The sequence below is a fragment of the Amblyomma americanum genome, chromosome 1 (genome assembly GCF_052857255.1).
Source record: "Amblyomma americanum isolate KBUSLIRL-KWMA chromosome 1, ASM5285725v1, whole genome shotgun sequence".
NCBI lineage: Eukaryota > Metazoa > Arthropoda > Arachnida > Ixodida > Ixodidae > Amblyomma > Amblyomma americanum.
In genome coordinates this window covers 69,812,611-69,840,473 of record NC_135497.1, presented here as the reverse complement: position 1 = coordinate 69,840,473, position 27,863 = coordinate 69,812,611, and the positions used below count along the sequence as shown (strand labels likewise).

The 27,863-nt window shown below is 42.8% G+C and overlaps 2 protein-coding genes across 2 annotated transcripts in view; one reads left to right on the top strand and one right to left on the bottom strand.

The window, feature by feature from the left end:
- The window catches only part of LOC144112973 (lateral signaling target protein 2 homolog), a 49,435-nt gene extending 44,658 nt beyond the window's left edge, over positions 1-4,777 (bottom strand). Inside the window, exon 1 of the mRNA XM_077645827.1 lies at positions 4,538-4,777. Coding sequence (XP_077501953.1) covers positions 4,538-4,576 — 39 coding nt within the window. The 5' untranslated portion in view covers positions 4,577-4,777. The remainder of the gene's footprint in view (positions 1-4,537) is intronic.
- A 654-nt stretch (positions 4,778-5,431) lies between these two features.
- On the top strand, positions 5,432-27,343 carry LOC144112971 (ribonuclease H2 subunit A). The gene is made up of 8 exons (XM_077645819.1): positions 5,432-5,642; positions 9,529-9,600; positions 9,667-9,793; positions 14,085-14,172; positions 18,894-19,031; positions 19,722-19,809; positions 21,792-21,915; positions 25,324-27,343. Exons 1-8 carry the CDS (start codon positions 5,516-5,518, stop codon positions 25,472-25,474), a joined length of 915 nt encoding a protein of 304 aa, XP_077501945.1. The 5' UTR covers positions 5,432-5,515; the 3' UTR covers positions 25,475-27,343.
- The last annotated feature ends 520 nt before the right edge of the window (positions 27,344-27,863 follow it).

Here is a 27,863-nt window from a genome sequence, read left to right as displayed (position 1 = left end):
CCAAGTGGCCTCTATATTTTTGGTAATGGCTGTAGTCGCCGCTGTCAGTACATAGGTTTTGCATTTCGGTATGGACCTACAAACAGCCTAAGCACTCTAAATGAAGGAAACAATTAAAAATTAGCTCATGCAAAAAAATTGAAAAATCAGGAGTCGTGCTCCTGCCTACGAAAAAAAAAAAAAACGAGTTTCACCTTCTACTCTTCAACCGTTCAGGTGAAAGAGAAACGATGAAACTGACACGGTAACGGTAAAAAAAATAAACAATGGGCCGCAAATACCGGCTCATGTTCAGCAAACCAAACTCTGCATGCATAAGGCACCGGCCCGCGCTGGCGACGACTCCGGACAGCGCGAAACACCCTTGGGCACGGGAGCAGCTATGCAGCCTGAAGTGCTCGTTATAATTTATCAAAAAGGAGACCCTGAAGTTACGGCAGCCTGAGTGGAGAACGAGGGGGTGCTAGGGGAACTACAGAATGGGTTCCGGAAACAAAGGAGGTTGGAGGACAATCTATTTTCATTGACACAGTGTATAGAAATTGCGGAAAAGGAACATAGGCCCTTATTGCTAGCATTTCTGGATATTAGGGGAGCCTATGACAACGTTACTCAGGAGCATTTGTGGGACATACTGGGCACATTGGATGTGGAAAATGGAGTAATTAATCTTTTAAAAGATATATATAGAGGTAACAGAGTGCTCATAAAATGGGAAAAAAATGTATCAGGGCCTGTAGAGATACAGCGGGGGCTTAGACAAGGATGTCCTCTGTCCCCTTTGTTGTTCATGTTGTACCTGCAAGGTTTGGAGGCCAAGCTAGAGGGGAGCGGACTAGGTTTCAACCTATCTTTTTTCAAGCAAGGGGAATTGATTAAACAGACATTACCGGGACTAATATATGCGGACGATATAGTGATAATGGCTGACAACAAGGAAAACCTGCAGAAGTTGTTAGACATATGCAGTACAGAGGGAGATAGATTAGGCTTCAAGTATAGTAAGGAAAAATCTGCAGTCATGACATTTAATGAAGAGGGCGGCGAGCATAGAATACAGGAGTTCGTGCTAAAAGTAGTGAATGAGTACAAGTATGCTGGGGTGTGGATAAATAACAGTGTTGAGTATCTCACAGAGCATGAAAAATATGTAATGAATAAAGCTAGTAGGAACGCAGCTGTCATGAAAAATAGGGCACTGTGGAATTATAATAGGTATGAGGTGGTAAGAGGGATCTGGAAAGGGGTGATGGTCCCTAGCCTGACCTTCGGGAATGCGGTCCTGTGTATGAGGCCAGATGTTCAAGCAAGGCTGGAAATTAGGCAACGGGGAGTAGGGAGGTTAGCTTTGGGAGCACATGGCAATACACCAAATCAGGGGGTACAGGGTGATATGGGATGGGCGTCTTTTGAGAGCAGAGAGGCTAGCAGTAAGATAGCATTTGAGGAACGATTGAGAAGGATGGAGGAAAAGCGGTGGGCTAGGAAAGTTTTCAGATACCTGTATATAAAGAATGTTGACACGAAATGGAGAAAGCGAACTAGAAAATTGACAAGCAAATATCTGGACAGCAGTAAGGGGGCAAATCAGCAATTATCGGTTAAGAAAAAGGTTAAAGGAACAGAGAGAGCTTTGTGGAAAACAGGGATGCTGACGAAATCGGCACTAGAAACATACCGTACCTTTAAACAGGAAATTGTCAAAGAAAATATCTATGATAAATGTAGGGGAAGTTCTTTGTTGTTTGAGGCCAGGACGGGAGTTTTGCGGACTAAGACATATAGAGTCAGGTACCACCAGATAGACACGTTGCGTGCGGAGAGGAGGAGGAAACAGCTGAACACTTGATACTTTTCTGTAAAGGGCTTCACCCTACAGTGGAAGGCAGCGGGGCTGACTTACCCAAGGCATTGGGGTTTAGGGATAGTGAAGGGAAAGTGGATTTTAAGAGGTTAGAAGTAACCAAGCGAAGGTTATCTGATTGGTGGCTAAAAGCAAGACAGGAGTAAAATTTCACAAGACATGGCTAGGTGGCTTGAGCCACCGCCCGATGTAAAGGGTTCAGCCGTATCCATCCATCCATCCATCCATGCTAAAGCCCCTCAATGAATTAGTCAATGGGGGGTACAGTGAAAGTGTGCCTCGCGCACTTGGCTGACAGCGCAAGATGGCAAGAACGCGTTTCGTAAGCGTAAACTTCGGGGTGTCCCTGAAATGCACTCGCCGACCAATACAGCGTGTGAGGCCTCACGCGCATGGTGCGAGGCACAAACAGGGATTTTTGACACCGCGGACGCGCGATCGTCCCTGAGAGAAAGCGTCGGGCCACTGTATGCGCAGGCAGTTCCAGTCTCAAGCAATTTTATTTTTTTTCTTTCATTCTTGAAACCTACCCCCTCGTCGGTAGACGAAAGTTATAACTGTGCCAGCCCCATCGATACTCTGCACGCGGAAGCTGAATTGTTTGCCTGCAGGTGCGCGACTAAACGAGGCTCCTTTCAACGGCACGTTCGCAGCAGGATCGAGCGGCATCAATTTTACGCGACCCTGCTGGCACTGCTGGGTTCCTCTCGGCCGGTACGCAAGCGTCGAGCGCGCCTCCGAGCAGCAATTGTAGGGCACTAATGCGTCATAAATGTCACACACAACGCGGCGGTCAATGCTCCAGACGAATATTTACGAGCGGTCAGCTCGAAAGAACCGTCTGAGCCAAGTGCAGGAGGGCCGAATAGTCGAGGCCTTCGCTCCTTTTGGGAGCAAGTGCTCCTTTCGGAGAGCAAAACAGCGCCCGACCAGACGACAGCAGTAGCCTAGGGAACTGACGCTGCGCGCTATTCATTCCAACCAAGCGATTCGACCTGCGACGAACGGCACCAGCTAATGACCGGAGCATTCGGTCGAACTAGGGACGGAAAAAAAAAAAAAGATGATAGTCAACTGCAAGCTTCACTGAGGACGGATCGCACTCGCCGACCGCGGGGGCTTCCTCGCGACCACTTCCTCAAAAAACACGGAAGACGACGGCTAGCTCGTTTAGTCGCCGCCGCCACAGACGATTACTTCGGCGACAAGAAACTGACGGCTTTGCACACAATGCGCACTTCAGACCATCGTTCAGCGAACTCGCCCAATCCACTTAAAAACAACTTCAGAGGCACAGTTCCTAGCATCACAGTGAAAAGGAAAAAAACATGGCACGAGGGAGAAAAAAAACAAGTAAGCCGATGGAAACTAACGGTCGCTCACGGTGACAAATCGGCAGGATTCAAACTGCCATGTCAGGCATTCCTCTTTCAAATGTACTACGTGAGAGCATCAATAACCAAGAAAGAACAACCCGTTGGATGTGGAACGTATCTTGAAAATCAACTTCAGCCATGGTAGTTGCGCGAAACACACACACACACACACACACACACACACACACACACACACACACACACACACACACACACACACACACACACACACACACACACACACACACACACACACACACACACACACACACACACACACACACACACACACACACACACACACACACACACACACACATGCAGGACAATGGACAAGTCAGTTTGCGCTCGTCCCGTACCCAGTCTTGTGAGAGTGTGTTTCGCGCAGCTAATGTCTGAAGTATTGCACCAAAAATCCCGACAACACGTTCTAGCGCGCCAACCTGAAGATGAACACGTTCTACTTAAAATCACCGTTTCGGCTCGAGCATCAGGCCAGAACAGTTCATTTGTCAAAATGCGTACACAGTTGAACTCGTTAAACTCGCACTGCCCATTAACGCGACTGCGATTAATGAAGTTACAAATTCCATATAAAAGACTTCCACTCAGTGGGATAACGCTGCTCCAGTCGCAAAGAGTCACAACGGCAGATAATCAAGTGCTCTCGCGTGGAGGTTTCTACACGCACCGGACTGCGGCCCTCACAAGCAGCACAAACTGGTAACCATAATGCTCAACCACGGGCGATAATGAGGCGCTGAGAATTAGGCTGCTGCGCATCCTGCATTGGCACATCGCTCAGGCAGAGGCCGAAAGCTACCTACACTTTCCGGATATCACGGCCCAGCGAATCGGACATGATCCTTGCCGAAGAGATTGCGAAAGCTGAGTGTGGATGACGCATTCGGTGCGGCCGACAAACAATAGTCGCTCTAATAGTGCTAAACCACATGTGATGCGCTCGTGCGGGGTCAAATTATTCATGCCGCTTACTAACGAGCACCGCGACCTGGCCCCACGGATGAAACCGCAGGAGCAAACAAATGCCGCGCGCCAGCGTACGAGCGAGCGCGCATGCAGAACACAAGCGTTAATAATGCATCAATAAATTTCAGAAATAAGCGCGTTCAATTGCAGCTGCAGTAAATGCCGCATCCCGATCCAGTTCAGCAGTGCTGTAACCACGTTCACAAAAGCAACGATGCATAATGTTTGCAAGATCATGAGAGAAAGACGCGGCTGGAGCGCAACTGCAGACGATAAAGTCCATCAAGAATTAAGCCTAAGCGCTCACCTTTGGTCTGTAGAACCATTTCCTCAGGGAGTTCATCATGAGGCTCGACGTGCTTTGTTGATCCACCTTTACTCAGTCCGCCAGTGTTCTAGAAATCATAATAGCTATCAACACAGCCAACGTCAACTCCTGAACCGATCCTAAATCGTCGCGAGCAACGGGTACGCCCGCACTGCCTGCACCAGACAGACACCCGCACTGCCCGCACAGCTTGCGCAGCTCGAGCAGCTCGAGGGGTGCGAGAGAGAAAGTGACGCATGCGCGATGCGCTTTGCCGAAAAACTTCCGGGTGCGTTAAGACGGATGTGCGCAACGATGACGTACTTGAGGAATGATAAAAGTAAAAGAAGTACACAAGACATGGACCAAGATTCATTGCAAATGATACCGTAAGCGTTATCATTTTACTGATTTTACTGCAAGCAATAATTTATTAAGTGCGTAATTCCTGACGATCCAACCCATATTTTGTTAAAGAAGCCCCCAGTTTTTACCATTACCATTCAGTAAAAAAGCTTGGCTAATGGTCATCTATAGAGATCTTACATATAGTAATCTTTTCACGGGTTACGGCACGTAACAATTATTTAATTACACCGAGAAAGCAGCAAATAAAAAAAAAGCGTTGCCTATGTGGTACCGTACAGGAGAGTCCCGTTTTCGCTTCTTTTATTGCCAGCTTACACAGTGTACTATGCCAGCCATTCCTGTTAATTCTTAACTTCAAACACAGTACCACACATTGATGCATTAATCTAGCGCGTAGCAACGAGGGCACGAGAAAAAAACAACACAGGACAGGCGCTATCCTGTGCAAGTCCTGTGTTGTGATTAATGCGTCTTTTCTTCGCGCTAGAAAAAATCAATTCTAATCCAAACCAATCCAATCCAGTTCTTGTTTGAAAGGCGCCAAAAGTTAGCTGGTGCCTGCAGTGATTGGTACTTGTGGTTCCCGCAGAATTGTGCGTCAGTAGCAATATGGATTTGGATTCGTTTAATAAGAATAATAAGCAGAATGCATTAGTTAAGTCGATCGTCCCCGATATTACAAAAGCTGAGCCTTGTATTCTAGGGGTGGACGAAGCAGGAAGAGGACCAGTTTTGGGTATTTGTGTTCCAACTCCTTACTTTTTACTTTGCTCGCTCATATGAGGGTAGTCATTGTGTGTAGAAATAATGAAAAAAGAACCTTGCTAGAAGCACCGTTTTGGCCCGGACTTTGACGAGTTATTAGGCGAATGGAATCTAGAATTTGATCAATAGGTTCAAGAGCTTTCTTCGAACGCCCAGTATTGATGCCCCTTTGAACCAAGGAAGTCAAGCCCAAGGAGCGTAGATTGTAGCTAGGGAATGACGTCGGTGAAACTTGCTTTCGAGAAACGTTTTGGGTAAAGCAGCGTTTGTGCAGGCATCCGTAGCCAAATGTGGCACTCTGGCGAGAAGATCGCTGTCCACGCCAGGCTTTAGTGCGCATATCGCACACATTGGTTTCACAGCATCAGCGACTTGCTCTCATCAATACATACTGGGGTTATGACCGTGTTATGAGCTGGCAGCACAGGTTTCGGTCTTACGACAAGGGTGCTGAATCAAAGTAGCAGTTTCGTCCAGGCGTAACAAAAATCATTCTCAATTACGTCCAGACGAAACAATAACTGTTACTTAAGGGGGCTCTGAAAGGGGCTCTAAAATGAAGTTGCGGTATGCTGTGATGTTAAAGGACGCCGCTTCACAAATATCCTCCAGGAAGAATTTTTCGATGCGCTTTGTAGAAGTTGAGTTATCTGCAGTCAAGATCTGAATTTCAGCGACTACGCGCCTTTCCCTCTCCTCTCGTCACTTTTTACCCTCTGAAAGGTCGGCGCTAGCCCGCCGGCCGCACTGCCGGGGGCGCAGCTTCCTTGCTCGTCGGAGCTATGCCGGTTATTGGCCGCGGTCATAGCAGCTGCTGATGTCTGAAAGATTCTAACGAATAGCCATCTCGGAACTGGTACACGCAGGAGCGGTGCGACGGAGGAGGGTGCGAGCATGAAAAAGTCGCCGGAAAGGGCTTGCCAACTTTCGCGTGTGACGTGACTAAGGTTTTTCTGCTGCAATAACAAGTCAGGTGTTCATGTGTTCATGACAACACCATGCAGCGACTGAGCAAGTTGATGGGCTCTCCTCGGAAGGCATTTCAGAAACCCTTTAAGTCCCCTAGAGACAGCAAACCTAACCAGACCACTTCCGACAAAACGACACAGCAAAACAATCCACATAGCGAATCTTGATGCATGTACGGGTACTTCTGGACAGAACTTTCGCACTAGTTATGTTGTTCTGTGTGGGCATGACACTACACAGGCTTGAAAAAAATCAGTCGCTCTTGAAATTATGTGCAGATGGAACAGTAACTGCCACTTGAATTCTGTGAAAATGAGCCGAGCCTAACCTAACCATTTAGGACGCTGTGGTTATGAAATTGATACAGCGCAGCAAAAAATGTTCGTACACTTTTTGAGACAATACGTACTGGTAGTAGTCTCTGAATACCTTGTGCTGTTTAGTACCCTCTCGAAGGGGCACATGTCAGAAGAAATAGGTCCAGTATGGACAGAACTGTAGTGCCAGTAGAACTCTAGCAGCTGCTATGTTGTTCATTCTGAGTGCAGTACCAGACATTTTGCTGTTAAAAATATTTCAGGCCTTCGTGTGACTCTTAGCTATACAAAAATTTGTGGAACCTTCATGTGCTGAAGTGACCTAGTTTTGGACAACAATATGTTGTCCTTTTATTTCATGCACTTGACTACTAACATTCTTGCTTTTTTTCACAAGACCAAAAAATACAGAAAAAAAATAGTTTTGAGCTACCCTGGTGCTACCACTGGGAGTTAAGTACAGCTGAATTGTTGTTTTCAAGAAACACAGAAGCAAGTGTTGGGGGTGTATGATGTAAGGGCACCTGCTGTACACTGTGCTACAATTAGCTTGTCTTAAAAAGTTCCATTAACCTGTGTTCTTTAGCACATGCAATGGCTGGCTAGTGTAGCACCTGCAGTGCTGATCCCGTTGCGTTTGGTAAAAAGATCAAGTCTTGATTAGTGCATGTTGAACATCCCTTTTATTCAGAGCTCAGTTTTTCATGATTTGATTCTGATATTTCAAAACAGTTCATGGATGCTAAATTTTGTGAGATAGCAGAAAACTGTGGGAGGTACCAGCTAAATTAAACTAATTCATCATTGTAGGTAGCTGTATAGGTCACTTGCAGCCAAATGACCTCAACATTAACTGCCTGTTCAAGACAGCTACAATGAATGACTTATTGTGTTTGCTAGTTGACATGAAGGAGGGACAAATCGCAGCTGATGTCAGAGTAGATTTATTACCCATTCCCAAACAAAAGTATTACTGGTACAGAAATTACTTGTAGAAGGTAACGAAAAGTGGCATTAGGAAATTGTACACTAGGCAGCTGCTATCCTACACTTGCCTGCAGGCCAGTGTATCAATGTGCCTTTCATTGCTGTACTCTGTAAAGATTTACCGTTTTAGATGGTTCTTTTTAAAATTTCTCTCTTGGTGGGGGAAGTGACCGATCCCACTGTCCCCCCCCCCCCCCCCCCCCCCCTCCCCCCTCCTCATAGATCTGCCCATGGAGCCACAGCTCTTGTATATCCCAACTGCACTTTTTCAACTGCTGGAATTGTTCCCAGAACCAATTTTTTGTGAATTAAGCCATCTGCAAACACCGGAAAAAGTTATTGCTGTTTATCGCACTGCTTTCTTACTTAAAGAGCTCTGAAAGACAATTTTTGGAGTGCAAGCTCCACTTCTCGCATGCAAAGCTGAAGGTCAAATGGCACTTGGATTTGACCTCTTAACCGGAGGCTGACCGCGGGTGTGGCTATGATGTCATACCACGTGACTTGTCGCAGCTGTTACTGCTCGTTCTGCCGCTGTGCCGAACGCCGCTCCGACCGCTTTCTCGCCAGTTGTGTCACGTGACTAACCATATGATTCTCTCTTGCTGAGTAAAGGGCAGTGCTCGCTGCCTATGCAGTACTGCCGCTGCGCTGCGCCAAATAAATCGTGTCTAACCATGCTTAGTCGAGCTTTCGCTCTGAATAACCTGGCTCAGCCGAGTTGAACCACAGCCAATTTTTTACCAGTTTTTGTGTTCCTGTCTCTCAGCGTGTCCGCATACATATCTTCAAAATGGAGATGGGAAGACACAGCGCATGTGTGCATGACTGCCTTATTGCAGACTTTGTGCTGTTCCAGCACTATATTTTCAGCACACAGCCTTTGCTGAGAGGAGTAGGAACGCATCAGAGGTGAACAAAGAAACGGCACTATCAGTAAAAAAGAAGGATTTTCATTGATTTACATGTTTTGTTGTGTTAATTTGCATTAAAGCGTCCATTTCGCTGTACATGAAGGTAGTTTTTTTCTCATTTTTGAAATATTTTTAGTTGTGCCACTGCGGTGGCTCAGTGGCTTTGGTAAGGCTTTTTGATGGGCTAGTTGGTACATATTCATTTTTGATAGGCTATGCGCTAAATAGCTAAATGGCTTTGGCATTCGGCTGCTGATCCCAAAACAGTAGATTTGATCCCAGCTGCGGCAGCTGTATTTCAGTGGAGGCAAATTATAAAAATGGGTGCGCGCTGTGTGATGTCAGTGCACATTAAGGACTATAGACACCAAATTCTTGCTTGCATGTTTCCTTCTTTCGAATGATGCATTAGAAGTTAGTATATATGGACCACCCCGTGGTGGTCATCTACAACTGCTAAATAATTTATTGAATTTCTGCTTAATGGTGTTTCATTTTCGTTTTCATCAGCCGAATGATGGCTGTGATGTGTAGTTGGTGTTCAGGTACGTGAGGCATGAAACAAACCGTTATATAACTGCTGATATGTTGTTTGTTGTCATTCCAGCTCTTGAATCAGGGTGGCTTAAGTATTGTAATGAATTAAAACTACGTATTCTGCCTATTGCAGGCCCAATGGTCTATGGGATTGCCTACTGCCCACTTTCAGCAAAAGATCAGCTAAAGGAGCTTGGATTTGCAGGTAAACACACCTCTGAACATGCTTTTCAAGTTCAAGGGGTAATTCTTTTTCTTTTTGTATCCCCAGACTCCAAAACCCTCACTGAAGAAAAGAGAGAAGAGCTACTAAGTGTTATTGAGAAGAACTCTTCATTCCTTGGCTTTATGGTGGAACTTATATCTCCTGTTGTCATCAGTGAACTCATGCTTCACGTGTGAGTATTCACTTGTATACTGCTGTGAAAAGACTATCTCTGCATGTACAATAAAACCAGCTTGTAGCAAAATATAAGGTGTTCATAAATTCGTTTACTGTATCTAGCAGTTTGGTATAGTCAAGCCTTAGTTTAAAAAAATTTTTTTGTAGTTTGTCAGATTTCATCGTCATGTCAGCCTATTTGAGTCCACTACAGGACTACTGTGTGTTGATCGCACCAATTTCCTAATCACGTCACTTCATCTTACTCTCGGCTGCATTCAGTTCCATTTTCTTTGGTATCCACTTGCTTACTATTTTAAAATAAGGAGACCTCTGGTTATCAATTCTTTTCACTATGCATTCTGCTCATCCTCTTTTCTAATTTCATCTAAACTATTCTCAACTGGCATTTGCTCGCATGCCAAAAGAAAAGCGGAAAATGGGAGTGCTGACCACAGGTTTGGGAAGTCTTGTTCACTCAACAGAAAGCCAAAAAAAACTAAGCTTATGTGCTTTTCATCAATTGTCCGAGTCATCTTGGATACCTAGGTGGGAGATCAGTCATTGCGATTAAGCACTTTTTTGTTTGTATTGTCAGGGACCCAAGATGCTGGCGTGGCAGCCAGTTCCTTTCTTTAGCAATGCTGGATGCAAGGCCGTGCAGATTGTATACACATGTAATGATAGTGAAATTCTATGGGAAGGGAGGTTGCCTTGGTTTCATTTCGTGATGTGCTGTTGTGTGAAACTTGAGGGGCAAACATAAGGTGCAAATTGAAAGGATGAGTGGCCAGGGAATGTTTATCGTAGACATATGTGGTGACATGGGTTTGTCATGAAATAAAAGTGAGGCAAGAAGCACTCCGCTTGCCTCAAAGGACATTCTACTAGTGTGTAGAATTCAATGGAATAAATTCTGTCAACTGGTTTAACCCCTCAACGGCCGATGCTTCTGACCAAAAGCAGTGCCAAAATAGTCCTTGAGTTTCAGTGCTCTAAGCACTAACTGTGCTTCTCAGAGCTTGAAAAATATGGCAGGGATTGAATAATCAACATAATACTAGCTTTATTGGCCTTGTGGGAAAGTCAGAATAATTGGAATACAGTGGTGCCCCGTTAATATGGACACTTATGTCCCTAATAAAGTGTCCATAAAGTGGGTCGTCCATAGAAACGAATACCCGAGAACAGTTTCTTAAGAGGCTAGCACAGTATGCTTGAGATAAAATAAAACCAGGCGATATTTATTGCAAAAAGAAGCTGATCATGAGGGTTTGTGGCCATGTATACCAAGGTGCATTACAGTTTAGAAGCTCGTTGATATGAAACTCACGGGGGTGCGCAAAAATTTATATTATCCCAAATTTTCTATCATCCAAAACTAATGAAACCCATGTGCAGAAGCATGGGAAATGAATTTACGTAGATGTGTTTACTATTGATGAGATTTATTTACGACCGTGCAGCCACAACTCACCACTCATGGTGCGTACAATGCAACCGGTGATCATGACGTTGGGGATGCGCGGGCCACGTGTTCATGCTCAGTGTGCCCTATGTGTACAGAGTGACTAGTGATAGTGGAGTCACCAAGGTGGCTCAGTAGTTATGGTGCTCGGCTGTTGTCCCGAAACACGCGGGTTCGATCCCAGCTGCGGCAGTCGCATTTCAATGGAGGCGAAATGCTAGAGGCCCGTGTATTGTGCGATGTCAGTGCACATGAAAGAGCCCCAGGTGGTGGAAATTACTCGGAACCTCCACTGCGGCGTCCTTCATAGTCCGAGTCGCTTTGGAACGTTAAACCCCACGGAACGTGATAGCGCAGCCAGCGATGTATTGGCAGCGCTTAGTGCTCCATGGTGTGGTCGTGGCTCATGCGTTCGTATCATCCATAGTGAAACGGGAGAGTGTTCTGAATATGCGCTCGACATGGGCGTAACTCACGTGCTCAAGGTGTCCTGTCGGCACGTCAAAGTGCATACTGATAGCAGTTGGCCAACCAGGTGCTCCGACGTCCAGTTTGAATTTCACTGCTCCCTGCCATGAAATGAAGAGGTCCCGTGAATGGAATTAACTGCGGAATACATCAAGAATTGCTTCCGTAAGGCAGCGTTTAGGGACCCAGGAATGATGAAGGTTGTTGTCAAGCACCACATTATTGGGTGCATGTGGATTTGTGGCAACGTGTCTTCTATCCGCAGCTGGCCCAACAATATGTGGGCTGGGATGACTTCGTTGGTGCGGATGATGACGGTGACATTGCAAAGCCATACACTGACGAAAATAAAAGTACACGAAGTTCTAGAACTCTCTCAGTGCAAGGAATCTGATGAGGACGTTGACGAGAAGGCTGACTGGCCAGCTGCTACTGTGAGCGCTTCCACCGCGATTAGTTGAGTCGCAAACCTAAACCAGCTTGGTGGTAGCAAGGGTATCTGCGAGGAGCATGTGATTGCACTGAAGAGCTTGGAAAGTGCCATAAAAGTGTCTAGTTTGAATAAGAAGATATGCATAAAAGACTTACACTGACTTCCTTATTCCTTGCATTCCTTGTTAGCCTGTTCTCTTTCCACAGCAAATGCGCCTTTGTTTCTAGAAATGGCCATCCTCAGTCCTTCACGTCTGACTCGTTCAATGGGTGGTGAACAATGATAGTTAGTAATTATGGTTCGTTATGAGGAAAAGAAGGCACAGTAACTGTCCTGCTCAGGGTGGACATCCCAACCACTCCATGAGAAGCAATAAAGGAGATAGAGTCACCATACTGGAGGGCTCCCAATTAATTTGGTCACATGGGAAGCATGTGAAGGGTAATCATCCCCACGTGTCATTCAATTTTATGCTTATTTTTGTTGCTTTGCTTCTTTACATCGAGACCCTGTCCTCTCTGTGAAATTTTTGGAGCCCAGTGACAGGCGAAAATGCCATCAGGTCATTTGGCAGCTTTTGATAGAGTGTGTATTCATCTTTTGAATGATGATACCGCAGCGGTGGCCAAGTGGTTGAGCATCCGCCTCGCATGTGGGAGGTGCGGGGTTCAATCCCCAGTGCTGCTAGGTACCCACCGGTGATACAATGGGCACAAGCTTTCCCCTGGTCTGGTGCTCGGCTTATTTAGGGTCAAATGCTTGGGAAATGGGTCTTTGACCCCACCTTGAGAAGGGGAAAATATCTTGTGCCATGGCGCTCTTTGGCCATAAATTAAATGCCCTTGCACCATAAAAATCGATAATCATCATCATCTTTTGAATGATGCAAAGCTGTGAAAAAAAAGGAAGGGGAGGGAAGAAGGGACAGGTCATCATTAATAGTGTGGAATTTGGCTAGTGTTCTAATTGCTAAAAAAAAATGTCCTCTTTCCGAACTTCCATAACAGTCAGTGCCGTGACAGTAGGGCCCAATGTAATGCTGAGCCATGTTTCTGCCTACCATGTATTCGAAAGCTTGCACACCTATAGAAGCATTAAGAGGGAAGCTCTAAATGATCTGCATGTTCTGCGTCACGAAATTTGGTGCTGGTGAAATATTCTGAAACTGCGACTTTAGCTAAATTAGCGAAATACTGAGCTTGTGAAAAATAAGTTGTTTGCAGTATTGCAACTGCATTTCTGGTCAGTGATTTTCAATTTCATTGCGGGCACATTTGTTAGTCAACATAAAAATCTCAGAAATTGCTCGCGTCTTTGGGAAATGAGGATGTATTGTGTTGTGATCTGTCGTGCATTCTACTGTGGGACCTATGAAGAGCATAACTAACACATCTGTTCTATTTACTTCATGTTTATTTTTCATTTTTTCCCTTTTGCTGTGTTGTCAGGTCGGAGTGGGCCCAAATTTATTTTCTTAATGTTATTGCTTGGGCCGTCCTTTGTACAAAACATGTGACAGAACGTCCTTTGGCCTTCAGTCCTTCATTACATATTTTCTCGCACGTGTTGCATAACTGCTGAGTTGGATCTAATAGGCCAAATCAAAAGGCCATATTCAGCGTGGCTGTATAAGATATGTGCTACTTAATTTGTTGTTGTAAAATACAATTGCTACTTGTGTTATGGCCTTCAATTACCAACAGAGGCATCCTTCATGATGGCTACTTTTTTTGTAAACCAGAGGTGCTGTTACTTAGGAAGGCATTTCTCAGATAAAGCAACCTCTAGCATGGCCATGCAAGTTTAAGTCTGTCTGTAAGTGAGTCACTTTGTCATCCTCTTCATTTTATTCATGCACTTTGCTACTACGCTGCCTGTAGTACTATGTAAGAGGGGAAAGTCTGTGTAGCAGGTAACAGAGTTGTTTTTGCATTGTAGGTCCAAGCATAACCTCAATTCAATCAGCCACGATTCTGCTATTAACCTCATAAGGCGTGCTCTGGAGGAAGGTGTGAATGTGGCAGAGGTAAGCAGTTTATCTTCTCTTTGATGTCCTCATGAAAAGTGATTTTAAGTCTTCAAAGTACTCTTAAGAGTACTCCGGAGAGTAGTCTTATACTGTTATACTGTGATGTGCAAACATAAGCTATGACATTTCATTCCTCGTCAGTGCTTTGCAAAGGCATAGTTTAGGTTTGAGTGGCATATGTGCATAGAGCTACAGCATGTTGCAAAACTGGTTACGAAGTCGTCAGTGTTTGCATTCTGTTTTGTGTCGGTAGTATTCTTAGCAGTGGTTGTTCCTTCAAAGTGTAACCAGTGTAGCTAATTGTCAGATGCAGTCTTTAATCACAACAGTTGCATGTGCTTGGCTGCAGTGTACGTCATGAACTGTGAGAAACATATCATATATTTCGAATGCAGGGGTGGGAGGCATGCACCAGAATAAGCCATAATGTACAAAATCTTGTGAAAGCCGGTCTTGCTTTTAATGAGCGCACTAATAATAATTGCTTGGCTATTACAGAGACAAGAGACAGTGCAGCCATCATAATATTGTGTGCAGGCGAGGGATGTGATTGTTAACAACTAAAAGAAAGGCATTAACTGGTACATAAAAAGGACAAAAAATCAAAATACAAACAGGACAGAAAGTAAAACATCCAGAAGCAATCATATAATTCAATAGGGAAATTTATAAGGCAAGATTCTATTCAAAAAATAAAAATCAAAAACTTTCTAGGTAGAAATAGATAACCGTAAAAGCTCTTGCAATTTAGATAAATTAGTTTCGGTGATGATATATGAAGGTAAGTCATTCCAATCTTTGATTATGTGGGGAATGAATGATCTTGCAAAATGATAGGTATGACAAATGGCACGGATGGTCATGGATGGTCATGATGCACCTTGCATGGATAGTCATGATGCAGAATGGCAGTCGCAAGCTTAAAAATTCCTCATGAAGAAGTGGATGATGATACAACTTATGAAAAAGAGTTGAATGGGCTATCTTGTGGTGGTTCACTAAGTCTTCAAACTGAGTGCACAGCATGGTTCTGCAAGGCTTTGATGTTATTAAGTTTGTCTGCTCAGAATCCCATATAGCTGACTAAAATTGAAGTTTGGGATGTATTAGTTTCGTTTATGCTAGTCGTTTTTCGTTGATGGGGGCCTGTTTAAAAGCATGCTTTACGAAGCCCAGCGAGCGGTTAGAAGCCAGAGTTAGATTGATGTGATGGTTCCATGACAAGTTGGACTGAATGTGAACACCAAAGTACTTATATGAGGTTGTAAGTTCAAGGCCAGTGTCATTTAGGAAATAACTAGTAGATATGTGGTTGCAGCGAGTGAAAGACATCAGTTAGTTTTAGATACCTTGAGGGACATTAGCTGAGAAGAACACCAACATGTTGCATCGAGGTTCGATTGTAAAGTTTGACAGTCGATGTGGATAATTTTGTTACTGTAGATCACACTATCATCATCAAATAACCTGATACTGGACACCACACACTTGAGAAAGTATTTAGTATAGGTTAAAAAAAAGTAAGGGACCTAATACACTACCCCGTGGGAATCCGTAGGTTACATTTCCTGATGATGAATCAGAATTGTTAGAAGAAGTGAACTTATTTTGGCATGATAGAAAATCTTTTTGCCTATGAAATGACATTGGGATGAATGTTGAGTTGCTTGAGTTTAAGTAGGAGCCTATGGTGAAGTATATGATCAAATGCTTTAGGAAAATCTAAAAAAAATTGTATCAGCTTGAAAACCCAGATCTAGTAATGAATGTAGTTCATTAAGAAAGCCTGCTAGTTGTGTTTTACATAAATAGCCCTTGCAAAAACAATGCTGGTAGTTAAAAATTGTTATGGTCTTCAAGATAAATAATGATTTCATTGTACAGGACAAGTTTTAAAAAAAAGTTTACAAACAATACTTCTCAAGGCGATCGCACGATAATTGAGGAGAGAAGTGCGATCTCCACTTTTGAAAATGGGAATTACTTTTTCTGTACGTAGGCCAGCCATGAGGGGTTTTACCAGTGAATAATGACTGATTTAAAATCGCGGTTGTGGTAGACATTAGGCAACAGAAATATTCTTTAGAACTTTATTACTAAAACCAAGATGATTGGAACATGTGGAAATTTTCAGGTTGCTGAGCAAGTTTAAAATTGCAGGCGCGCTGATGACTTTGCGCATATTAGTGTTTATAGTTTTGTCTCTTGCAGGTGCCGATGTATTTTCATAGATAAACACAGCTATGAGTGCATTGTTAAGGTTTTGGGTGCACTCAGATTCGGGAACTGGAGTGCTATCTGCATTAAAAAGAATTATGTCTGGGTGGGTGTTAGGGTTTATGACATGCCAAAATTTTCTAGGATTTTTTTAAAAAGGACGATAATTAGTGAGCAAAGAACTGGCGGTGAGTGGATATGAGCAGAATCTGGTAGGCTTTGTCACATGATTTGTACTTTTGAAATGTATTTGGAAGATTATATATTTTTTCTTTCTGTAAAATAATTTCTTCTTGTTATTTAAAAGGTAGAGTTGTCAATTATATTAATGTGCACTGTTGTTACTTGAAATGATGGTGATTGGTATGAAACTATCAATGAGGCTATTAAGAGTAGTTTTAAACAGGGACCAGTTATCTTCTACAGAGCGCTTCTGAAAACCTTTGAGTAGGTGGTTTGAGAACTTAGACCATTCTGAATTCATACTGATATAATCAGCTCAATTATAACACCTTATTTTCTTTTTAGTTATTATCTCTGTTTCGACTGATGTATTAATGTCACTAGTGATCGCATCATGATCAGAAATTCCATCCACGTGAAGTATATCAGTACAAATGTCAGGGTTATTTGTTGACTAGATCAAAACTATTACCAGTGTTTGCCATGGATTGTGTAGGCTCTGTGATCAGCTGATTTGGAGAAAAGCTTGCAGCTTTCATTTCTCTTGCACTATTTTTGAATTGCCAGCTGCAACTATATGTTGTTGCCTCATGGATGACCTGCACTGCTGCTGACCTTGGGGTGACTTTACACATGCAGACGATAGCACTGACATCAAAGAACTGTGCTCATTTTCTTTGAAGCTGGAGTATTTTTGAACAGGGAGTTTATAAAGAAAGGGATGGAAACTGGGATCTACTGTTGGTGGCTGAATATGTCAGATGTAGTTTCATACATCACATCCGTGATACAAGTGGCTTGCACCACAATTCTCGATGTAAGTGCTGCTAAGCACTTGTTTGTTGTAAGCAACCTAGTAACTGCAGTTATTAATTACACTTTAAGAAAACAAATCTGCATACCAGTTTTTTTTTCAACAATTTTTGTTGTATTTCTCATTTTATTTTTAAAAGTCTACTTGGTATAACTTGTTATAAATGTTGTGATATAAGAAATGCAGCTTGCATTATGAACAGGTTTGTTATGAGGGGGCTGACTGTAATAGTTTATATATCGATGCCTTCTTGTATTTGGAAAGTAGCCTTTCCTCTGTATTGCACGCAGGACATTGGAGAAAAATGTACCTCTTATTATGCTCAGTGTCAAGATTTAATGATGCAAATAATGAATTTTTGAAAATTCTTAATGCAGATGAGATTTTCGTCTTAAATTTGACATTGTGTACTTTATTGTGGTGAGTTTCATAAAATTTCTTTGAAAAGTTTTGCAGATTTATGCTAGGTATACTTGAGGTAACAGTCTTGTCAACATTGCGTAGTTAAATACTTATGCACTTTTAGAACATTACATTGTTTCTTTCTCTGCAAGGGCAAGGGCAGCATCAAATAAAAGCTTTAAAAGTTATCCTTTCATTTTGCTAGTACTCTTTGTATGTAATTTTATGTTATGTAACTCTTTACATGTAACTCATTCAAGTTACGAATGAGGATGATCAGAATGACCTGAACAATGCATTGAACAGTGTTTTCAAATGGTGTGACCTATGGAGTATGGTTCTAAATGCTAACAAAAGTGTGCATCTTCCAATAACCCAGGAAAACATATTACATAGCTAAATATATGAATTAGAGTCATTCCCTGTCGAACAAGTATCTAACTACAAATACTGAGGTGCAACTATAATGAAGAATCTATTATTGAACTTGCTTATAAGCAATATTTATTCTTCCACACTTATATGTAACATGTAGGACACCGTTTTTTTTGCGCAGTAACTCTAAATCTGCAAGAAAAACAAATAATTTTTGTGCATTATCGTCAGAAAACCACCGCATGTGATGAGAACTATGATTTTAAAGTCCATGTCATATGCTTGACGGTTTACCATACGTCACAAGTAGCGGATTTGCCTAGCATCTTAAATTGTAGGACGGCTCAAAAGTGGGCATTGAGAATAATTTTTCCATTAATAAAAGGATGATTCTGAATTGTGAAGTGAAATAAACATTTTATATTCAAAAGTATTTAATTTTTTTAAATTTCGGAAGTTTCGGCATACATATGGGTCAGTCACCAGTAAAACATCAAAATGCGCCTGCCACTCCAGACCTCTCAGTCGCTAATGCCAGTCACCTTTTGCTGATTAATGCGCTGAGCCGGTAAGCTTAGATCTAATAATTTGTTTGTACACTCTTGCAGAAGTTGCAGTGCGTAGTCACAATACTGAAGAAAGGCTTTCATGCTCCTTTTGACCTGCCTTTCAGTTTTGTTTTTATCATTTGTTTATTTTTCTCTGGCTGAAATGGTAATTCTTCTAGGTGTATGTGGACACTGTAGGTCCACCAGAGAAGTATCAGAAGAAACTTGAGGCTCTCTTTCCTGGAATAAAAGTGACTGTGGCAAAGAAGGCAGATGCTACATACCCAATTGTTAGTGCAGCTAGCATCTGTGCCAAGGTAAGATACCTGTTGCTTGTGGTACATGACATCACGTATGCAACACTTGCTGCAGTTCTCTGCTGCTGCCAATAGCAAGTCATTGCATTAGTTCTTGCTGGTTCATTTTATGATAGAAAACTGGAGAAGTTTCGTTAGCCGCCGCGGTGGCTAAGTGGTTATGGCGCTCGGCTGCCGGCCCGAAAGACACGGGTTCGATCCCGGCCGTGGCGGTCGAATTTCGATGGAGGCGAAATTCTAGAGGCCCGTGTGCTGTGCGATGTCAGTGCACGTAAAAGAACCCCAGGTGGTCGAAATTTCCGGAGCCCTTCACTACGGCGTCCCTCATAGCCTGAGTCGCTTTGGGACGTTAAATCCCCCATAAACCATAAAACTGGAGAAGTTTGTTCCTCCCTTGAGCTTAATTTCTTTGCAGGCACCAAAATTTTTTTCGTATTTAAGAGCCCAGGGTGGTCTTCCTTGTGAAATACTCTTGTCGTCACACACAGGAGAAAACTGGGGTGATTTAAAGTTGCTTCATCTTCCCATAGTGTCCCTTCTCACTGTCATTACTTTGCAGCCTTCATGAATTAAATGAAAAGCAAGCCTGGCATTTTCTTGGCACTTATTTGAATTTAACAAAGTTGTGTATTATTCTTTATTTGCCATTTTAGATGACACAGATGATATTGTTACAACTTCCTGTTTCAGGTTGCTCGAGATCGAGCTGTTCGATCTTGGCAGTTTCCAGAAGGCATAAATGTGAAACCAGGGGACTATGGCTCTGGATATCCAAATGGTGAGAGGCGGCTATGCAGTTTTGGGAGTTTTGCTTTTGTCTATCATTATGAGACATCATTCCAGTGCACAAAAACGCACGGGCAAAGAAAGTAGACACCACGGACACCGGACTTCAGCTGAGGTTTATTCCACAAAGCAGGCTTTTTTATGTGCAGAGGGGGTACTAGTGACACCAGGGGCTGAAAAGTATTTCTGCATCCAGATAACAATTATTATTCAGGATGGCAGAAATCAATTTTTGTGTGTACTGTATGACTCTTGAATTAGCAATAGTGTGCTCTATAACAATTGCACTTTATGATCTTTATTGTGTGACTAATTTGATTACCAGGGAAATATTGTAGATGGCCAATATTTGGCTAGTATTTATAATCTTTATGAATCCTAGCAGTACATGAAGAATTCGTCCTACAAGCATTGCATGCTGTCGCACATGCAAAATTTAGATCCAAATGGTGTATGTCCACTATGAGTGCATCCAGTGATTCTGTCATTTTGGCAGCATAGCTTCTATTGTTAGTGTGGATAAAATAGCAAATGCTATGTTTTCTGGTTATCTGGAGGGCTTCATTTTAAACTATTATTCATTGCCTAATCAAGGCTAGCAGCCATGTAATATCCAGGAAGCTCACGAAATTGTATCGGTGAATTATTCTGAAATTTCAGTGTGGACCAAATTTTTATGAAAATTGAGCTTGCAAAATACACACACAAAAAAAGATATTTACACCACATCAACAGAAACAGTTTGTTCTTCTCTTCTCACATTCTCTAAGGTGCATACATTTTGTAGGGGGATGTATTATAGTTACGGATGTGTGATGTGCTTTATAGTCTCTACTAGTGAGGCTGCTGCACCCAGTTGGAGCAGGGCCCTGTCATATGACTGACAACCTCGTTTTGTTCTGTGTCATGGACAGTGCCATGTATATTCTGTAGAACGTCATTGATACATTTTTAAAATATGCGGGGGTATTTTCCAGTAAAACGTATGATCCAAAGCCAGCAAGGTTTGGAAAAATGTGACTCAAGCACTTTCACTTCTTGTAAAGGTTTCTTAGCACTTGTTGGCACAAGATCTGAAGAGCTTTTATAGTGCTGAGAGACTTCTATCATGTTTGAGTTTGATGTGTGAAACACGTTTGGCAACATATCCGAACCGGCCTACAGCAAAGGTGAAAGTAGCCGCGACCTCTTCATTGTCACTGTTGTCATTTACAGATGCATCACCCTGTTACGTGTATGCTGTGCGCTAAATCCACTCTCTCAGCTGACTGCCGCTACACTTGTGATTGTGTCACATGCCCCCTGGTTGGCCGCTCCTGCGCATCGTTATTTTCAGATGCTTCACCCCCCATTGCATTAATGTGTTGTGAAAAAGCCACTCTGGCGGCTGCCTGCCATAGAGCTTCTGCTGATGTCGCATGCGCCAAGGCTTGGGCCACTCGTATGTTCACACACGTTCGCATGGCCACTAAACGTATTAGCCACTGTGGTGGCTCAGTAGTTATGGCGCTAGGCTGCTGTATTAAAAGGCGCGGTTCAATCCCAGCTGCAGTGGTCGCATTTCGATGGAGGCGAAATACTAGAGACCCATGTACTGTGCAATGCCAGTGCGTGCTAAAAAACCCCAAGTGGCCGAAATTATCCGGAGCTCTTCACTACTGCGTCTCTCTTAGCCTCAGTCATTTTAGGACGTTAAAACCTATAAAACTGAACCGAACTGAACTAAATGCATTATACGATCCAAATTGGCGAAATTTTTAGCATACTTACTGGCACATTGTATTATCCAGATAGTATTAGTCAGAAGAAGATCAGTTTAGCTCCATGAGACATTTTCATTGCTCACGATTTTCATCATATGAACCAGGAACGTATCTGCAAGGTTCAACTGTGTTCAAACAAATGATAAAATAAAACAACCAAAATTAAGATGCTTGTTGTGCTATGACAGACTTCATGCTTTGTCTGATGCAGATCCTCTGACGAAGAAGTTCCTGACAGATAATATGGATGTGGTATTTGGATTTCCTGGTATTGTGCGGTTCAGCTGGTCGACAGCAGAAAAGTTGCTTGAAGACCATGCTGCAACTATAGTGTGGTGAGTCTCCAGTCATGTGTCTGTAGGAAAGATTCCTTGCTGAGATCAGAGCTCTGCTGGTGCTCATGCAGTGCTTGTTATCAGCTCATACTCATTCACTGAAAAGGCACAAGTCCTTCATTGTGCTTTCTTTCATCACATATGATGTGCTTTGAAGTGCTTGTTTTACTTCGATAGGAGTAATAGTGATACTTAACAAAAATTCTGACATTATCTCTGTGAAGCCTCAGTGAGTAAAGCCTCCCCCTAGGAGCACCACTTATTATATATATTGTTAGGGGGATGTCCACTCACACAATGACATCCTCTAGAAGCCCACGCAGCAGTGGAACAAAAAGGCGATGGTGAAATCGAATTTAAAGATGCAGTGGAAAAGACAGCTGCCTTCCAAAAGCACCACCCATCAGCCACCTCTCAACCCCACCCTAGACCCACCTCCCCACTCCACCTCCACCCACCCAGTAAAAGCATTCATTAGAGTAAAATATCAAAAGTAATCATCGATGGTAACATCTGCACTACATAGATGCCGACTCCACAGCTGTGTTAATGCTGGGTGTGGCTGATGGTTTTTTTTTCTTTTCTGCTGCATCCTGTTGTGTACTAGACATACTACAAATGTAGCTAATTGTTCCTTCACTTCCTGGTACATTTGTAGCCAGGAAACGCATTCCATGGCCTTCTGAGGTAACTTTCAGTTCCAGTATGAGAAAACTGCAGTCTTCTAATGATTTCAGCATGCATGCTTACAGGGATGATGACACACTGGCACTTGCACACTGTTATATCTTTTACTACGAGTTCATCTCTGAATGTGAAGTACTGTTTGGCATCAGAAGCAAGGCTTTTTGTATTGTTCAGTCAACCTTTTAGGACAGCACTCATCAGCTTGCACATTGTGACATCCTTTCCAGTGAAACTTCTAATCTTGTCAGAGTTTCTTGTTTTACATGTTGGCATGCAACATTATGTACTTACTTCTGTGTATCCATGCCCAGGCATTATTCAAGCTCAATGTCGTACAACTCTGGTTGTAGCAATTAGCTCGCCTTGCTATCCTCAGGTCATAAGTTTACTGTTCAGAAATTGTTTGTGGTCCGTTTCGTGTGCTGGACAAATGCATACTGGTGGAACTTTCACAGTGTGAAAACAGCTCTAAACATTTTTATTATTCAGCCTGAGAATATAGTTGAGCCCACTTATAACAAACCTCATGGTCACGGCAATCGCATTCTTTGTATATGAGGTTTGTAGTACGTGAACTTCCTCTATTATAGCAAAAAATGAAAAGTCCGGCAAAGCTCCTTTATGCGCACTTGCCTCTTCATGCAGGTTCTATAGCGTGTTCCAAGCTGTACAGAGTGGTCATGCGCGTCTCGTCAAAAATCGATCCTGCCAATGAACTTGTTTAGGGACGCAATATTACTACATAATTATGATATAAGCGGTCATGGCAACTGGCGGTAGGTCGGCCTTCAATCCTCGACAAAGTTGTACGGATGCAGCGAGGAAGCTAGTGCAATGCACGTACATGCAGAATGTATCGATTGCGTTATTAGTATGCGCACGGCGTCTCGCTGGCAGGAGCATTGAAGTGAGAACCGATTGGAGAACACACGCTATGTGACCGGTCATGCCAGCAAGGTATACTATGTGACTGACAGTCAAACTTCTCATATAGCTGCCATTGGTTTTTCATTGACCTCGTGCGCTTGTTTTGCTTTCAACACTGGCCCTCTTTTGCGTGCACCTTGCTTCTACTTCCGCTTGAGACCAACTAGCTCATGTGCATGCACCGAATGACACAGCAGCCCATCGCTGCATGCTTGGCCAGCGGTTTCAGTGCAAAATTTTATTGTATTTTTGCAGTCAACAGATTGTTTTGCGTGTCTCTTATGTTTGTTTTTCAGAAAATGTTTGTGGTCTGTGATCACTTTCATGTGCTGGACTAATGCATACTGTTGGAAATTTCATAGTGTGTTTCGTAGCTTCTGGGTTTTCAGTCTCCATGCCAGGGTGAGGCACATGTTCTTTACTGTGGGGCTGAATTTACGGCGCCTCCTTGTTCGCTTTAACCGAGTTGCGCTATCACAGTTGTTCATTGTATCTGAGGCACAGTGCAATTGCTGTAACACATATTTTGACTGTAGCACCAACCACGTTTGTAATAAATGAGTGTTTGTTATAACAGCGGCTGTTATAAGTGGGCTTGACTGTACATCGTTTCTTTTGGGGTAAGTGCTCGGCTGGCAAAAAAGACATATGATCCCTTTTGAAGCAATGCCGCTCGAAGTCCCTTTCAATCTCACCTCACTGTATGGTAAATTGTCTCCTTCATTGTTGAAGGCTAGCACTGGGGCAGCTGTGAACTGATGTTTCACAGCTTCAAACTCTTGTGCTTGCTCAATTTCCCATGCCCACTTGGCTAATTCATTTGCCTTCAGTCTCCTTATTGGCTCCTTGACTTCAGAAATGCTTTGTAAAAATCTGGCATAGCAGTTCAACATGCCCCACAATTGAAGGATCCCTCATAAGCTGAGTTGCTTTGGGATGTCAAACTCCTATAAACCAAAGCAATTGAAGGACTCTCTTGACATCTGTGGTTGGTGGCATCTTTGACCTTTTAACGATCTGCAACAAGTCCTTTGCTTGTCAGTTTATTACCTGAAAAAGGCACTTCTTTGTCACTCACCTTTAGATTCTGCACGTTAATTAAGATTTTTTGTTCTCTGCATCTCTTGAGTGGCTTCTCCAGCTTCTGGTTATGATCACCTTAAGCCATTCTCGTGGTCTGTGCTGTGCTCTGCACGAGTATGTCATCTACAGCACATGTGGAGCTGTTAAAACCGTCTGCCTAATGCTACCTGGAAACACTTATGAAATATATTGCTGTGCATGGTCAAACTAAGAGGCAAGCATAGCTATCTGCTCCGTCCCAACCACATTTGAAATGTAGGTAACACATTTGAACCTGGAACCATGTCCCATCCAGATGATCCATCCAGAGGTTTTGTTGGAGGCACAAATTAAGGAAGGGATGGTAGAAATATTTGCCCTAACGGCTACGTACAGCTGCACATGACATTTTGGTAATTCCTTTCAGGATGGCATTTTCTGAAGGTCATGCCACCACTTACATCAGAGCTCCTTTGAGGAAGCAAAGAAACCTTCCACTTTATTATACAGTGTCGTTCGATGTGCTAATGTTGCATGAATAGAACTTTTTACACATGATATTGTTGATTGCAGGACATAACAATCTGTAATAATGGTACATAAAAATTTTAGTGGCTGCTGTACCTAGAATGACTAGTCTTTCCAGGTGATGCATCATTTAGCAGTATCACTTATACTAATCGTGTGTCCTATTAATGAAGCCTAATAGTACGCTTGCTTCTTGTACAATAGGGATGAAGAAGATCAGAATGGTGCAGCCAAGCTTGGCATGGCATCAATCCAGTCCTTTTTCAAGCACGACCCGAAGCGAGGCAAGAAACCAACTGAAAAAGAGAGTTCATTCTTTACCAGACGAGGAATGAGCCAAGTTCACCAGCTGTAGCTTGTTGTATTTGCACATACCTCATGCATTGCACTGTTCGCACCAGTTGTGCACTTCTGTATTTCACTCCAGGCAGCATGGTTTACCCTTTATTGTTGCTGCACATATAACAGCTAGGCCAGACGAGGCTTACAACTGAATAATTCATTGTAATTCATTGAATAAACTACTTAAATCATTGTATGTATACTTTTTGGGACTTTAATGTTGCACTCCTAGCTCTCCAAGTAATTGTTAGGTTGGCACGGTAAGTGAGGATTAACGTTCCAAAACTAGCTTGTGGGCTATCTGCCAGGACAGCAGCTTGGGCATGTTGGTTACGCATTTGTGATGGAACAGTGTATTAATGTTAACATTAATGTTAATTATGGTCACCAGAAAAAGTAACTGCTCTGTAACATACAAATATCTTGGATAAGTAGCACCAGCCTTTGCAGGTGACTAGTGCTGTGCAAAAGTTTAAAAGCTTTGTTGAGGCATGTGTGAGGCAGCCCACTGTTGTGAGTGATGTGAAACTGTAAACCTGCTGCTGAGGTGTTGTGGCTGTGGCATTGTGCTGCTGAGCATCAATTCGCAGGTTGACTCCAGAGTGTGGTCGCTGCTTTTTAAAAATACAAAAAAAAACATTTTTGTTCTAAAATTTCGGTGCACATCAAAGAACACCATATAGTTGAGATTCATCCAGAGCCCTCCCACTAATGCCCTAGCTTTTAGCTTACCCATGCCGCTAGACAAACCACACACCCTGCAATTGTGTACCCCTGTCGTCACCCCTTTTGACTGTTGTCCTCTCTCTCAGTCCTCTTGTGAAGAGCGAAGGTCCTTGTGCATATTTTCAACAACTTTACATGTGGTTTCTTTATGCCTCAGTTTCACCACACTTGCTTGACTGCTGCTGTTTCCAGAAATTTTTGTTCATACTTAGGGAGGCTTTATATAAAGATGCCTTGTATTGTAATAATTTCTTTATGACTTGATTGATGATGTGTGGGATCTATTGTCGATTACCTCTTCTGAAAATTTGTATGTTCCATGAGACGGTTGAATCTAGTAGTGCCCTGATCCTATTGGCTATTACTTTGGTAAATGCCTAGTACACAGCATATAGTGAGCTAGTGGATCTGTAGTTTTCCAGGTGTTTATTACCACCTTTCTTGTGAATTAGTAGTATATTTGTATTCTTCCATGCCTCTGGTACCTCTAAAGTCATAAGGCAGGGTGCAAGTTTTTTTAGCACTGTATCTCTGCTCTCTTTCATCAAATGTACAAACACTAGGTCCTAAGCTTTTTTGACTTCTTTAGTTACAACCACAGCAACTGCGACTTCGGTGTTACAGGTGCAGCTCTCTGGTTATTTTGAGTATTGTACTATTCATAAAGAATTCTTTCACTGCCTTAATTATTTTATCCATGTTGTTAATGGCAGTGCCATCTTTGTCTTTTATGGTGACATGTCGTTTCCATGTACGTTAAATGACACTTGTTTTCACCACCTGCGTGTGAAGTTGTAGGTCTAAGGTGCACCAATAAGTTTGTGACATGTTGACTTCTGTGGCTTGTTAATGCTGCTAGGCCTCGTCCAGGAGCTCTAGCTGGAATGCTGTGCATGGCAGCGACCGGTCACACTGTCTGCTGCCATGTGCAGTGTGCGTGAGCACCTTCGATTGTTCATTCCTCATGCATTTCTCCTGAAAACCTTACTCAGTGCGTTTAAAAATCTCCCACAGTGAGGGTGTTTTCGTGGAACTTGCACTGACGAGTGTTTTTTTGTTGTTGTTGTTGTTGAGTGTGCAATTTTCTGCTGTGAACTTACACTGTATTTTAGGTGATTAAAACTAAGGAACCTTCATTTAATTTGGTCGGTTTTACAAAAAGTGTGGACGCTTTACTTGTTAGCTTCATAGTTGCACAACATGTGCTTGTTTTTTGTCACAGCTGTGTGCAGCGCACCTTTTAAACACCCCAAATTCAGGGCTCTTAGAATATATAGGCTGTTTGAGTGAATGTGAACCAAAATTTAAAAAAAATGTCATTTTGAGATGTAGATGTGGTTTCGCTATAATGCCGTTGTAGGCAGACATCATAAATAAGGTAAACATCTTAACCATAGGGTATTCCATGCCAAACGCACCAGAGTTTGCGCTCAACCCTCTCCGATTTCTTCCAAAAAATTTGGGGCTCTTTATTGAGCTGTCAGAAGCAGTTTCCCCTAATATCTCTCAGGAAAAAAATTTTCTGTATGTGACAACCCCTTGAATTTTCCAGTCTAGTGCAGAACTATGTCTCTAAAAAATTTACAAAAATTTTTTCTTTGTTTTGCACTTTTAAGTTTCATGAACAATGTGTATGAGTTATACTTTAATCAAGCATCAAGAAATAACCAGTACGA

Coding starts and splice junctions, on each gene's coding strand:
- LOC144112971 (XM_077645819.1), top strand. CDS start 5,516: ATGGATTTGGATTCGTTTAATAAGAATAATAAGCAGAATGCATTAGTT. Junction 5,643..9,528: donor AGGAAGAGGACCAGTTTTGG/GTATTTGTGTTC, acceptor TGCCTATTGCAG/GCCCAATGGTCTATGGGATT. Junction 9,794..14,084: donor AGTGAACTCATGCTTCACGT/GTGAGTATTCAC, acceptor TTTGCATTGTAG/GTCCAAGCATAACCTCAATT.